The sequence below is a fragment of the Dermacentor variabilis genome, chromosome 9 (assembly GCF_050947875.1).
Source record: "Dermacentor variabilis isolate Ectoservices chromosome 9, ASM5094787v1, whole genome shotgun sequence".
In the NCBI taxonomy this organism is placed as follows: Eukaryota; Metazoa; Arthropoda; class Arachnida; order Ixodida; family Ixodidae; genus Dermacentor; species Dermacentor variabilis.
The window spans coordinates 126,604,527-126,618,557 of NC_134576.1; the positions used below are offsets into that span (position 1 = coordinate 126,604,527).

The following is a 14,031-nucleotide window of genomic DNA, read 5'->3' on the forward strand; positions in this document are numbered from 1 at the left end:
TATGGACTTTTTATAGCTCAAATCAATGGCACGCGAAACACCTTAAAACTACACTTTGCCTGTGAGTTGTCGGCGAGTTGCCTGCGGTAGTGTGCTAGTTGGTGACGTAGCGCTTTGACGGGTCCTGCCGAGGTGTTATGATTTTGTGTTCCGCATGCGTTGCATCCTCTCTGCATGTTCGGCTCATGTCTGCCTTGCACACTGTTTGTCACTTTCTGGCTGTTCTGTGCATCTCATTTTGGCTGGGACATGGCCACTTTAGTGGGGCTAGAGCCTTGACGTCACAAATTTCTTGATGTTCACCCAGAATGTGCCTTGAAATAAGGAAAAAGACTGTAACCTAACAAATGGTTAAGTGCTCCTGTTCGTAATGTTATGTAACTGTATGGAATCATAGAGTTTCACAGAGGATATCATGTTATCATAGGGGATCAATGGATATAGCCATTATGAGATATTCTGGTTCTTTGATCCGATAAAGCTGCTCGGATTGGATGTGCTAGTAAAGGAAGTGTGATTCCTGAAATCAGTCCCAGTGTTTGTGTTTAGGCAGGTTGAAAGCAAGTATGTACAGAATGACACTTATGTCATGTGCAAGTGTAAGTTTACAGGCGTGTTTCCCCATGGAACTTCTCTGTTGAAATAAGGCTCACAAAAGTATTTTTATGATATTTTTCGAGAGTGTAAATTAAGGAGCAAGAAGCATGCCAAATGGGACAATACAATTTGTGAAAAAGAGACTTTGTGATATCAAAAACTCAAGTTGCAGATTTTTACAATACTCAAGAGACGTTTGTAGCTCAAAGATTCACAAGAATGTGCCTGAAAAATTGAATTAATAAGCAATAGGCCAAGTATGCAATAGAATTTCTTTGAATATCCTCAACAAAACACAAAAACTCAAATGCAACAGAATACAGTCTAATATTTGGTTACTGAAAAGATGTATTCTTTTTACACTTGTCACCCAAGTGTTTTGATGTGTTCAAGCCGCGCGGTGCATTGGTAACGTAAGGAACCTTCTGCAGCTTTGATTGCTGCCTAGCCACAAATACCTTTATACCTTTTGTTTCTTTTGAGGGTCTGTTGCAACATTTTGATGGAATCGATTCCCAAGACCTAAAAGAAACGCGATAAATTGTTGCAACGAACAACTGGTAAAAGATTTTTGCTTCAAGTCCTAAATCTTTATATCACTTCCGTCCTCGGGCATTAGTTAAAACACTTCATTCGTGAACAGAAAATTTAGTCCAACAATGCAATTTCTATTGCAGATGAACTACAATATCATCCCTGTGTCCCCTCTGTTAGGAATATAACCTTTTTTTAAAACTGGTATATTGGCTTTCCCGGGAAGCTAGATCACCGAAACATGGTGGCAATGCTAATCACTAGGTTCATCACATGTTGCTTACTGCATTGGAAACCACTTTTGAGTGCTACAATCGTACACTGCTCGTACAAAATAAAACGAACGGCGCAGATGGGTAAAACTTGAATGCTTCGAGGACCACCATGTTTTGCGAATGTGCACTGTGGGAAAGCTACCTTGTTGCTTATCGAAAGCCTTATAGCCATTATAGCACATATTAAGCTAGCACTATATTGACTTGTGATGCGAAGTTCAGCTGAATAACTTTCTTGAGCGTGTTGCTCTGCACGTTTCTATTAAGTCGCTGGGGTCACATGTTTTCTGGGGCGAAGGCACGCTTGAACGCTTGCTTTTTTGCTGCTAGCGGCAACCCGTTTAGAATCTTTGTTCGCGCATTGTAAGAGGCTTTATGCATTCTCTGTCGTTGTCCTTGCCCTCGGTGTTGCTGTATGTTGCTGCTGAAGTCCGAACACTGTTCTCTCCTCGCACAGCCGGGCACTTATGCGTACCTCACGAATCTCGCATCGCACCGCTCGCACCTGACTTCTCCAAACGTCCGTCCCGTGTTCGCGTAAAACGTCGTCTGCTCCCGAATGGGGAGACGAAACTCTCGAATAAAGTGCACCCAAATGAATTTCCGAGAATGTCGTTAACCTGAAGGAAGAGTCGTCAGCACTGATGCTTGCTTGTGCAGCCATATTACTCGAGATCAGGCCTGCTTGGAATGAAAAAAAAACTCCAAATACAACAACAGCACGCCGCTGAAACGACACCGAGGCTATGACGCTATAACGTTCCTGTTCATGCGATACCCATAACACATAACCGCTGTTGGGACTGGTCCTGTGCTAAGAATTGAAACGACGCAGAAAAAAATGTATGAATCTTCAAAACTGCAACAAAGAGAAATATAAATTACGCGAAATTGCAGCAAAATTAGAAAATAAGCCAACCTTGCAAGAATTTGCGACGAGATAGAAAGTGCAGCGGAGACTTTATTGTTCTTCTTTATTTTGTGGTTTCCTTCTCCCTGCGTCAATTGCTCATTCCTGTTGCGCAGGCCTGAAGCCATGTAACAAGCTAGACTGAATTTCCTGTTTTGCATGGAAAATACGCCAATTTGTTTTAGTTAATGGGATGGGGCCTAATCTTTAAGCCTGCCTCAATCATGACAGTCAGCTCACTTGTAAATAGCCAACTTCTCAGAAAGAAGTCATCCAAATTACACGAGTACTTTTGCACGAAAGAAAACAGAAATGCTTTATACGTGCCTGTGTTGTACGAATGTGTCCTTATCAGTTGTTACGGCCGTGTGGCCTGTAATGCAGAACAAACAATGATCCTGACGAAACGAAATTACAGCAGGTCTCCTGGAACTCCGCAAACGCAATTAAAGGGGTCGCGTTCTTGCGACCAGTGAACGTGTAGCTGCTCATCTCTTACACCCGAGCTGTGGGTTCTGATTTCACCAAGTCCCTGGCGAAACGCATTTGCCAGGATGTGGGAACCGAACGGTTCCTCGCCAAATGTGTGCGTCTTGCGCGGAGAGAAGCTGTGTTCCCGACTCTGGGCTGAATGCGAAATGGCTGTGCGTAGATGCAGTAATCATGCTCCCTGTGTGCTGTCTTGTGTTTTCTTGCTCTGGAAGCACGCTACACTCTAAAAAGCGCCATTAGAAACAGGATGCAAAATTTTTACAAAGCCTGCACATGTCGCATTCCTGACATGTGGAGTTACGTTTGCTTTCCTTGATCTTGCTTCTTTCAGTACATTTTGTTGGCACGGCATTAAACGCTGTGGTGCTTTTTACGTCAAGCGGACTGCATTATCCGGTGTCTAAGAAAGAAAATGTGCATTTAAGCAGCGCTAAACGCTTTAGCGTTTCAATACTAGCCAACTTATTTTGTAGCAACCCATCGATTGGCACCACGTAATTTATAACTTCTATTTTCGCCTTTTGATTTCTTTGCTGACTTCTGACAAGATTCTTTTTACCCAGACTCCAGACATTTTGGTCAACTGGGACAAGACTGGAGATTTTTAGAGTGTACATGAAGAGAGAGAAGCTTTTTTGTTGCCTTTTTTTTCTTCTCTGGTACACAAAAACATAGTTTCGTTTTCACTGGGACGCTATTCGAATAGTACCCAGATATCAGATTTTGAGAATTGGGAAATTCTTGAACTATTTTCGATCTCACCATCGTAGTGAGCGCATTGGACCTTATTCCTCCCTCACATGCTAAATAGTCTTGGGTGAAATTCGTATTCCCACAAACAAAACACGTATTATGAGCATAGCATATACATCATTTTTTTAATATTTTGAAAAGTTGGCGGCGATGCCACATAAAACGGCTTAAAGATTGCTTTTTTTAGTTCCCCTCACGACAAGCTACGATGTAAAACAGGCCCTAAGCTATTATCTCGTGTGCGCAAATCCACTGGCAGTCTCGGTTCTGTTAAATAATAGAAAAAAATAAACATATTATTCATCACCTTCAACATCCAAGAGGCTAATTTTGCTGCTTTAAGTGCAGTAAGGCAAATATTCAGCTTTTCAGTGGGCATCTGGATCTTTTTAAATGGGAAAAGAATCGTGAAGGGGTACTGCACTACTTTCTTATGATTAACTCTTGGAACATTTTATACATCTTAGGTACTTGTCTTAATGAGTCCTTAGTAAAACATAACAAAACTTTGGTGTAGTAACCTGCCCTCAGTTATTATGTCTGCAGTACAGTATAAGAAACTCTCAAAAAAGACTCGGTTCCACCACGGATGTAGGTGGCCAGCTCCATGAGTTCTCGTGGTCATTTCAAGTTCGTGTGATCATTTCAAGCAGCTCACTAAATTACTGCTGACAAACGTCCTCCATTGCTACGTTTCCATCACGTTGGCTTAAAACTCATAGATTGAAATCGCTTAGCTTTGATGACCATTAGCAACACAGGGCTGTACTTTACTGCCAAAATATCGCGTTCTCTTCGAAGCACGTTATGCCTTGTTCAAATCTCTGAAACGGTAGTCACACGCAATGAATTTCACCCACCCGGATTTTGCAGGCACCTGAAGCTTCACTAGTAAAGGAGGCATCTCGATTTGGCATGCAGAATTTGACTCATCTGGCCTTAAGGAGCCGGCACGGAAACAAAAGTACCCAGGGCGCTTCTTAGATTACACGGATCAATACCGAAAGCTTGCATCCCGTCCCTGAAACGCCTGCATCGATGTTGTCCCCCTTGCATCGCAGAGAAAAAAAAAGTTAACTGAATTCGCGCGCTGCGGACGGAGAAAATTGTTAATGGCCTGTTCACATATCGCCAGCGCCAAAGAATAAAACCACTTCTGGAGCAGATCCGCCGCAGCTCCTCTTTCCTTTTTCTTCTCTCTTTTCTCTCTCTTCCTCACCTTCCCACCCCTCCACCAGTCGCAGCTGTTTTCCGGCAAATAGCTTGCGTCTTGAAGTCGCGGGCAGACCGCGCCCAGGCCAGGGTTCGCAAGAGCACGCAGACAAGGGGACACAGGACAGCATCCCGAGCCGTCGAGATTGCGAAGAAAAAAAGTCAAAAAAGTGAAAAAAAAAGACAGAACTCTCGATGCCGATCTATCTGCGCTCTTGTGTTCCACCCACTTCCCGCTCTTCTTCTTCGTCCTCTACCACCACCACCACCTTTTCCGCTGTTCCATCTTCCACCTTCATCCTCCCCGTCCCGTTTGTCTCCTCCTCTTCTTTCGATTTCTCCCACTCAGCATCTTCCAGTGCCGATGCCACGGGCCTCGTCTCCGACGCCGTCGCCCCACCACTCCCCGCGGTCTCCTCTGTCGCCACGTTCGTTGTCGCCCAGGTCGCCGCTATCGCCGCGTTCCCCGGCGTCGTCGAGGTCTCCGTCGTCTCGGTCTCCGTCGCTGCGTTCTTCGCCACCGAGGACCTCGCCGGCGGTGTCGAGGTCGCCCTCGCCCAGGGCCTCCAGGAGGCTCCTGCCGCAGCCCAGGATCCCCTCGCCAGCCGTGGGCAACCCCACGCAGGCGTGAGCGCGACGACTCTGTATACACGGCCCTACCACATTTTTTTTTTCTTATTTTGGCACTGATCTCAAGTAGCAACCACTCACTACACCATCACCAACAGCTGGGGAGGTGTGGACTGTGCAGGTTAATGCATTTCGATCAAGCTGTGAGGTGCTTTTCGGTTCGGATTTCCGGGGCTTGGTACGGAATGACATCTCGCCTCTGGCTTGAGGTTTTAGCAATTGGTATCTGCCGATGTTGCGTATCATCTTTATCGGAAGGTCTTACGCCACAGTGCGATCGTGATCTGTGCGAGCGTAAGGCTCTGTGTTGGCGCTGCTGTCACTATCGTTGGCCTGCTTTGCTGCTGGAGGAGTCGCTAGAGGCCTAGATGCTGCTACAGTGTCGGATAAAAGGCAGCACATGGGGAACGTGGCTCAACCACAAGCCGTATGCCCATATGTACCACAGCCTCGTTGGTCGGGGACCTTTGAGACAAATTGTGCTTGTGTTAGTTATCATCTTCTGTTTACGCAAAACATTTTGTGTTTTCTGCCGAAGCGCACCAAATGGTACATATATGTACATGTGTCTCACAGTTCTTGGAAACATTTATGCCAGCTGTAACAGTGCTCGGGACTCCAGCAAAATGTCCGACTCAGCAGGATTGCATTTGGGCTTTAGAGACCTGGTAAAAACGAATGCCATAACGGTTCCATACAAACCAAGGACGCAGGCAGGTTTTTTTTTTTCAATCAGTGTGTTCACGTGTGCCGGGCTATCCTCAGTGCAACTTTCACTTGACATGTAAGGAAGTGCAATTGAGGAGGAAATGTGTGAACTTGGTCCGAGTGAGCACAAATTTCCTCTGACTTCTTTTTTCTGCGAAATTGTATCTGTGCCCGTGGCTGATTTCATCGCACTGTCTGTAATTTTCCGCATCATTATCTTTACTGAGCTGTGTGCACTGTTCCACTTTATGTGTAATCTCACGTTCATAACGCAAGAAAAGAATCCAGGGCCACAAGAATGGTTATTCAAGGATGGTGCTTTCACATCTAAAGCTAGACGTCACGCTCATTTTTCAAGCAAGTAACCTTGAACATGTAATTTGCAAACTTGAAGCGTGTAGTGCATTCGGCACTCTTTGACGTGGCGCTAGTCACTTTTTTGCGATGTCATCTAATTTTGTTTGAGTAATCGCAAGCTGAAGTGCACGTGAACTGGAGTACGAGATGATGAATTGGATCCTTTTTGTTCTCTGTAAGCCCTTGATGATACTCTAGTAGGAACGCTGCTGAGAACATACCACAAGATGAACACTTATACGAGTCACGATTTCAGTGACGCCTTGTTGGTAGCCTAGTTTCTCATTCTCCAGCTTCAGTGCGTAGCACGTGCAGTACTGATTTCTACTTTAAGTCACTCGGGACTGTCGCCGGAAGGTGTTTATGGATCAGGTGTCGATGTTTTTCACTACCAGTTGTTCCTGACACTGGCCCAAGTGGCGCCTAATAGGTTTGACATTGCAACAACTAAAACATGTCTGGTACCAGTATGACTACAGCGACGAAAAAAAAAACAAATAACAAAACCGCACAGGGTCTCATAACGGCGACTGGCGTCGACGCCGTTTCATTACTGTGTGTTGTCCTTGGAGCAAGGAAACATTGCGGCTACACACTACCAGGGTGCGCATTCATTTTCGTTATCGCGACTTCACCTGTTAACTTCTATAGAAGGCCATACGTAGGCACATGACATATATAGTCATGCCAAGACTATGATCGGAGTGGATGCTTTTCTCACCAGCCTGTCCTGAGCGCACGGCCTGAGTGGAATGCTAGTTCCAGCCAGGCTGTAATGAGCAAAGCAAGAACACTTCGCTCAAAGAGTGTCTTCTCCTCAAGGCAAAGCGTGTAGTGCACGCCAACCTACCTTTTTGTTGAGCTCTCGCAAGGGGGCGTTGATATTCAGTATTTAAGCTACAGTCATAATTGCCAAACAAACCGCTTGGAATAGTGTGTAACTTTCAGCCAGCGTGCCGAAGTCTATTCTTTTCGGATGAAATAGTGTCAGTATTAAACTGTCTTCAAGTGGGCAGTAAACTAGGAAACAACTCTAGTCTTTTTACGTGGCATTGCACATCACGAAACGGTGTGGTAAATGATTGTGCTTCGAATCGTTGAGGAGGTAGCAACCATGGAAGCGCAGAACTGACAGCAATGCTGCTCAATGACTACAAATTTATGTCATCTCGGCATCCCATTAGCTGCACAGGAGCGACGTTGTGCAAATTACTCCAGGTTTGAGAAAACATTGAGGGATATTACGACTACCCCTACATTAACGCAAGTAAAAACTCGCACACTTTCCGTAAACGTGTCTTGTTTTTTTTCTCGTATACTTATCGGATAGAACGGGTTCTTTCTTGTCTATTGTTTCAATTTCGCAAAGTCATATCTTGCTGTGATTGCTATGAAAGTAGCCTTAAGCTAACTAAGGATTGATATAAAAGGTTGTGGGATATAAAACTTGTCGTTGTATTTTCGTTTTGCTTTCCATAAATTGTATTCCATAATATTGTAAAATAATCTAGCCTGAACTTGGCAGAAGTTTCCGAATGTATCGACCAGTAATAAGTATTCGCCGCATGTTGAACCTAATATGTTACACATTTGTTGACCTGTACACCCGCCTATACGCGCAATCGCACGTCACAATTAAGTGACGCACGAAAGCTGACCTCATGAAGGGCATTTTTCGCTTGGCAGAGGTAAGAGGCACCCGGTACTAAACACCAAGTTCCATCTCGAAGCTCTGTAAACTTCGTGAACCACTCCTCGAAACTCACGCTAGCTCCAAATACAACGACGACGCTGATTCTGAAACATGAGCTACAGGTTTGACGATCATCGAACTCAAAAGCGAGCGCTTACCGTAGATGTCGGCAGTGTGTGTGCGTTAAGCCTACACCACCACCCGCAGTGTCACCCCAAACAAAGCTGACAGCTGATCCTAGCGCAGTACCAATACACGCGAAGGCAACATTTTGCCCATAGAACTTGCAACACCTGCACTCCTGTGACCAGAACAGCAAAGGCGACTCCTTTTGACTCCATCGCTTTGCACTGCATAAAACTCAAGGGGCAAAGCCGGCTGTCTTTATGGTACAGAAGTCTTGACAGGCGGTGCTTCATGTGAACTTGTATCAATAATCACAAATTACTTCTGTTGTTGGTGACTCCTGTGTCTCCTCAGTGCAAGCGTGAATGGACTCTATTTTGTATCCGTTGATCGTGGCTTCTCGCAAACCTCGATTCTGGTTAATGGCCTACTGGAGCCGGCACGTTAATTTCCTCGTGTGACCATGTTATAAGCTCACTGCAAGACATAACGCGCCTCCGCCCCCTTGAACATCCATCCTTCCTCTTTCCATTTCCGTTGCCTCCGCATTCTTTATCGTGTGTAAAACCACCCTGAAGGTCTATGCAAGCGCGTCAGTAGTACGTAGCATGTACACGCGATTTGTTGCTTGCCCGAAAGGTTGGCGGAGGGTGCGGAGTTGCTCGCATATAACCAAGCTTTCATCGCACCGGGAGAGAATGATGTGTCTCATCTTTGTAAGCACCAAACAGCGGTGACCAAATTTTTAATTTTTTTTTAGTGCCTAGTGCAGAAACATTCCACCGCCTCGTTAAAACTAAGGCACTCGGAGAAGCAGTGATTCGTTTACTTTTTTTTTGTTTTCCACGCACGAAAATGTTTTTCATGAAAACTACGGCTCTGAGGCTACACACATTTTCAGTGATTAACAGTGGTAGAATAAGGAGCGTCGCTGAGACCAGGATTTCGACAGCAAGATTTGTCCTTGTAAGGACAGCAAGCAGAGCGCTTACAAAGCCCCCTTATCGACTTCAGCGAAATTCCTTGTTCGAACCCTCTTAATCACTTCAAGCTGCCATCTTCCTGTAATGTTACCTCATGTTGAGAGATAGTGTCATAATAAACGTTGCAACGTTTTGTCACAGAACCTACATCTCTGTGACAATTTTTAAATTTTCATAGCTCGATTGAAATAGTGCCTTTCACTTATTTTCAGCTGAATATTTCCTGTCGTGACACAGGAAAGGTTCATGTAATAAAGACAGTACAGACATTTCCAGCATCATCAATTGTGACTCTGGGATAAGGGCGATGAAAATATCAAATGAAGTTACCAAGCATAAACCTGCGGTAGTTGTGAGTCATGCCCCTGCTTCTTCGTATCGCTGTTCGATTATGATTGCCGATCCGTTTGTTCAGGGCGCTTCAGTGTATCCATGATTTCAGGGATGTACGCCTATCGCGCAGAGGGAAACGCCCGTATAAGAGACGTCGTCAGGGCAAATTTTTCATAGTGCGCACTAAGTCGAAGGCGTTATCACTGCTTCTTCGTTTCTATCATCTCTGCGTGTGTGTCACGTGACGAGGCACATTCTTTTTCCGACAATCCATCGAGCGCCCTCCTAACCACTCGGCTCTTCGCATTCCCGTGCGTGTGCGTTACTGTGCTCTCTGCACCTTTCACACAACCATCGCTGTTGCTCACTTACTGTTGTTTTCCTCGTGCTGACGTTCCTCTGACGTGCTTTCATGAGGGCACGGAACACTTGTGCCACAAGCTTGTAAGCAGACCATCATACACGATGATCCCGATGCGAAATTGAGGGGATTGCGTCACAGCCAATGCGGAAACCCCAATTTACCTCGTTTCTGTGCCATTCGAACTCACATCGGGCACCATTCCGAAGCGGAGCCTCGACACGTTTCAAGGAGGATTGGATTCTCGCCAACCAATGTCAACGTCTCTACATTCGCGGGAAACTTTCTCGGGCAGTGAAGGAAAAAAACTACGAGTGCGGAGATTCTGCGCATGTGCTAGTGCGCTAAAGTAGTCCCGTGGAGTTTGTCAACGCTTTCTGTTTCGCTTTCTGAGAGGACATACTGGATTTGCGTAACTTGTCACTTGCGGCAGTTTCGCATTCCCAAAACATATATGAGAAGAAAACAAAAACATAAGTAAAATCTAAATCGGACACTCGGTGGTCTCAATGACGTCTCATTTTAAGGGAGAGATAGAGATATGAAAGAAAGGCTAAAGGCAGGGACATTAACCGGTGAAAAAAGTTAGGTTTGCTTCCCTAGACCGGGGACGGGTAGTGGGAGATAAGAAAGATAAGGAAATAGATACAGCACGGGCTCACTCTCACAGCCGTTCACGGCGTACGATAATCCTTAACTCTGTTCTTAAAGTCGCTTGATAAACCTTGTTATCCGTGAGAATTGTAACAGTGTTTTGTTTCAGTGCAAGTGTTGTAATAAAAAAAGACGATTATGTTTTCGTTTCCCCAGCTTTTTGACAAGCCTGAAATAAACAGTAGAACCGTTTTCGGGGGTGTTTTCAGGCGTGCGCTTCATCACCGCAGCTTTTCCTTCATTGCCACAAATAATTCTCCGCGAGCATGCTGCGAGACATGGGGCAAAATTGTAGACTTGAGTACAGTGATCATGTTTATTACGAATGGAATCTGCCTCACTTGTGGCACGAGCGTTTGGGCAATATTTTTTCGTCAATACCCTCAGCGCATCACGCAACTAAAGCAGCCATAAGACGGGGAAAAGCGTAATAAAGACGTGCGAAACCACAGGCTTCGATGCCGCCTTAGTATCCGTCATTTGTATAGACGCCGTTATAGAGACTGTTTTAGACGCTGTTACATTGCCCTGTTGAATGCGAGTGTGATGTTGAGCCGCTGTTCTCGCTCGTAGAGCATGCATCTGCGTACGTGTATACATAGTCTACCCATGCTACTGCATGACCTATTGTTAGAAATCTAAGATTTGTGTGTTACCGGTGTTGTTGTTGAACATGGTGTTGTTAGAATGTCATATTTTACGCTGAAAAATTGCGCTGCACTGTTTGGAGATTCTTTGCAACTACAGATGTCTCATGAAGGCTCTCAAAATTGTCGGTGCTCTGTCCACATCATCTAGAAATCCTATTGAATTTTCGTGTACCTTTTTCTTTCCTCTTAGCGTACCGAGGAATGCGTGTATCTTTACAGCTAATCCGAAAATCTTGGCATAGTTTTACTCCTTGCATTGTCACAAGTACGACCAAACCACAATTTTGTTATCGCCACGTTGACAACAGCATAAACAATGCATGATTATTATGACGTAAAACGCCGGCGTTTATTGATTTCACCTGGACGGTTTCTATTTTTTGTGGGAAGCCGTCTTCAGTTCCTAAGAATTCACGTTACTTACTCATATGTGACCAGATCTTTTTGAAACCCTCTGTGAGAGGCTCGCTAAGAGGTAAATCTATCGGATTCTTGTGCGTTCAATCAAGCATATGTGCAGGATTGCGGCAGGTTTGTTTGATTTTTTTCTGAATAATTATCTTTCGCCACCCATTTCTATATCTAATGTCGAGCCATATCGATGTTTAATGGTATAATACATATCTCTTATACAGACATCATATAGAAAGGTGAATGCGATTTAATACATCTCTTTATTATTGCTAGTGTGTGCTAAAATTGAGCATCCACTCTGTTGATTATTCGAATCACGCCACTTAAGTTCACATTTCAGTGCCAAGCATCCCACTTTTTCTGTCTTATCAAAGACTAGCATTCAAGTGATATTTTAGACATGGACATATCTACTTATATTTCCTGGCTCATATTTTGACGAAGCCGGAGTTATATTTATGAGATAAAATATACGTCGGGAAACTAAAGAAAAAAAGCCAACGTCTAGGAGCAAACATTACAAGAAGTTTGCACGTTATTTCAGGGTACTTAGTTTCTCTTTTATTTTTTTTCTGAAAAAGCTGAAATATCTATGCACAGGCTCTGAATGCCAAGCCCTTGCCTCGCGCCCTCCAATTTTCATGTTCGAGTCCGATCTCACAAGTCCTTCGCCTCATATATCAGCGTCCTCGAATTCGACGGTCAGCTCAACTGCTTTCGTCGGTCGTATTATTTGGAACTGTGCATAGGGCTGACGCGAACCCACACGCCTAAAGAATGAGGCAGAAAACACTGGCATGAGTGAAACCCAATACGTTCCGTTGCCTTCTCGATTTGCAAAAACAGTTGTGTTGTATGTCATCCTGCGCATTTCTCCGACTAATTTTACTCAACAAAACGAGAATTGCAAGTCGACATTAAATTTGCTCTAGTTTTTCAGGTTTACCCTTTATAGTTTCCCAAATCGCGCTCATTCTTCTGCGGCTGTGTAAAGCTAAAAGCACTGCACCCCTTTAAATTCCTGCTTTTCGGTGAAGGACGCGTTCCCGAGGACATTACTGACTGTTGTAAAGTTCACCAGTTGTGTCGCATCGAGTCTACTTTTAACTGCTGTGTCATGCACACCTTCGGGTACAGAGCACTTCATGTACGATACGATCCGTTTCTGACACATGTGTCGTGGCCAGTGTGTTGCGAAATCGCGCATTCCCAGTCGCATCCCATGAATCTTTGCAGTGATGCTTATTCACGCCTTTGCCGGCAACTCTGGCACGCGTTCACACGTGCAACTACGTCACCGCACTGCCGCCCGGCACACTGTAAGCACCCTCTCTCCCAGTGCGTTGAGAGCTCTCGCACGGACCTGTGGCGCCTGACGTTAGCGCGTCCACGGGAAGTCTGCGTGTCGAAATCTCGAGACCTGTGAACGTCGTGGCCCTTGTAGCATTCCGCTCGCTTCTACACCTCGCACGCGCCAATGTCGAACGCAAGAGAACCCAAATTTAGTTGGTTTCTTCATGAATCAGCCGAATGTGTGTAAACAGAAACTGACATCTGAAGTGCACGACTTGATCTCGAATCGCAAGCAGCGATCCGCGGTGCGGCGATTCGGAACGCACGTGTGAACGCAGCCTGGTGTTCACATCACTGTACTTATGTTCACATCACTGCACTGTATGTGAGTGTTTTGAATGCACCCCCCCCCCCTTCTGCCCCTTTGTGTCACGGCAGCCCACTTTACGTTCGGGGTCGTCTCTCCGTTACCCGTCGCTGCTGCCTTGCACGAGTGTGTCAAACACGCGACGGCGATTCGCCGCGCGCTTTTTTCCCTCCTACCACAATGTGCCCGGTTTTCTTCCCCTGCGGCGGCTATGAAGCACGCGCGCATTGAAACCAGGAACTTCAATATGCATATCAGCTTCACGCGAATGCAGCGGCCTGCGTCGGCACGCTGTGGAAGCGTCTATCACATTTCGGTCGGTCGTGAGTCACGTGTGTTGACGAATGCACAAGGCAAAGCGTCTGAGCCGGCGTTAACCTACTTCTAAACCCCCTCCCACGCACCTGTTTGACGAGGTTGCTTGATGCGTCCGCAAATGAGGTAAAGTTTTCTGCGTGTTCAATAAAGAGTTGATGAGACTTCGTTCAACCAACCGAAGAAGTGAAGCAGTTAAGTTTAGCTGAACAAGGACGTGGCAGCGTATGGCTTACCGACGCTGTGACAGAAGTTACTTTGGCTCATGGCTTCAGTTGTTTAATTTATCCGAAAGGCTTCAGTTATGAGAAATAACTTTTGTCAGGTCAAGTTAGCCTGCAGACATGAAAGCAAAAGTGAGTCACTGGTAATTG

At 45.3% G+C, this 14,031-nt stretch overlaps 1 protein-coding gene across 2 annotated transcripts in view; it reads left to right on the forward strand.

The window, feature by feature from the left end:
* Positions 1–7,885, forward strand: part of bma (SCY1-like protein bma) — a 141,315-nt gene extending 133,430 nt beyond the window's left edge. The window contains exon 19 of one of the 2 annotated variants that reach the window (XM_075669279.1): positions 5,123–7,885. In XM_075669279.1, coding sequence (XP_075525394.1) covers positions 5,123–5,404 — 282 coding nt within the window. In that variant the 3' untranslated portion in view covers positions 5,405–7,885. Of the gene's footprint in view, positions 1–4,799 lie in introns of both variants that reach the window. The other variant, XM_075669280.1, reaches the window with a different exon arrangement.
* Positions 7,886–14,031: the final 6,146 nt, after the last annotated feature.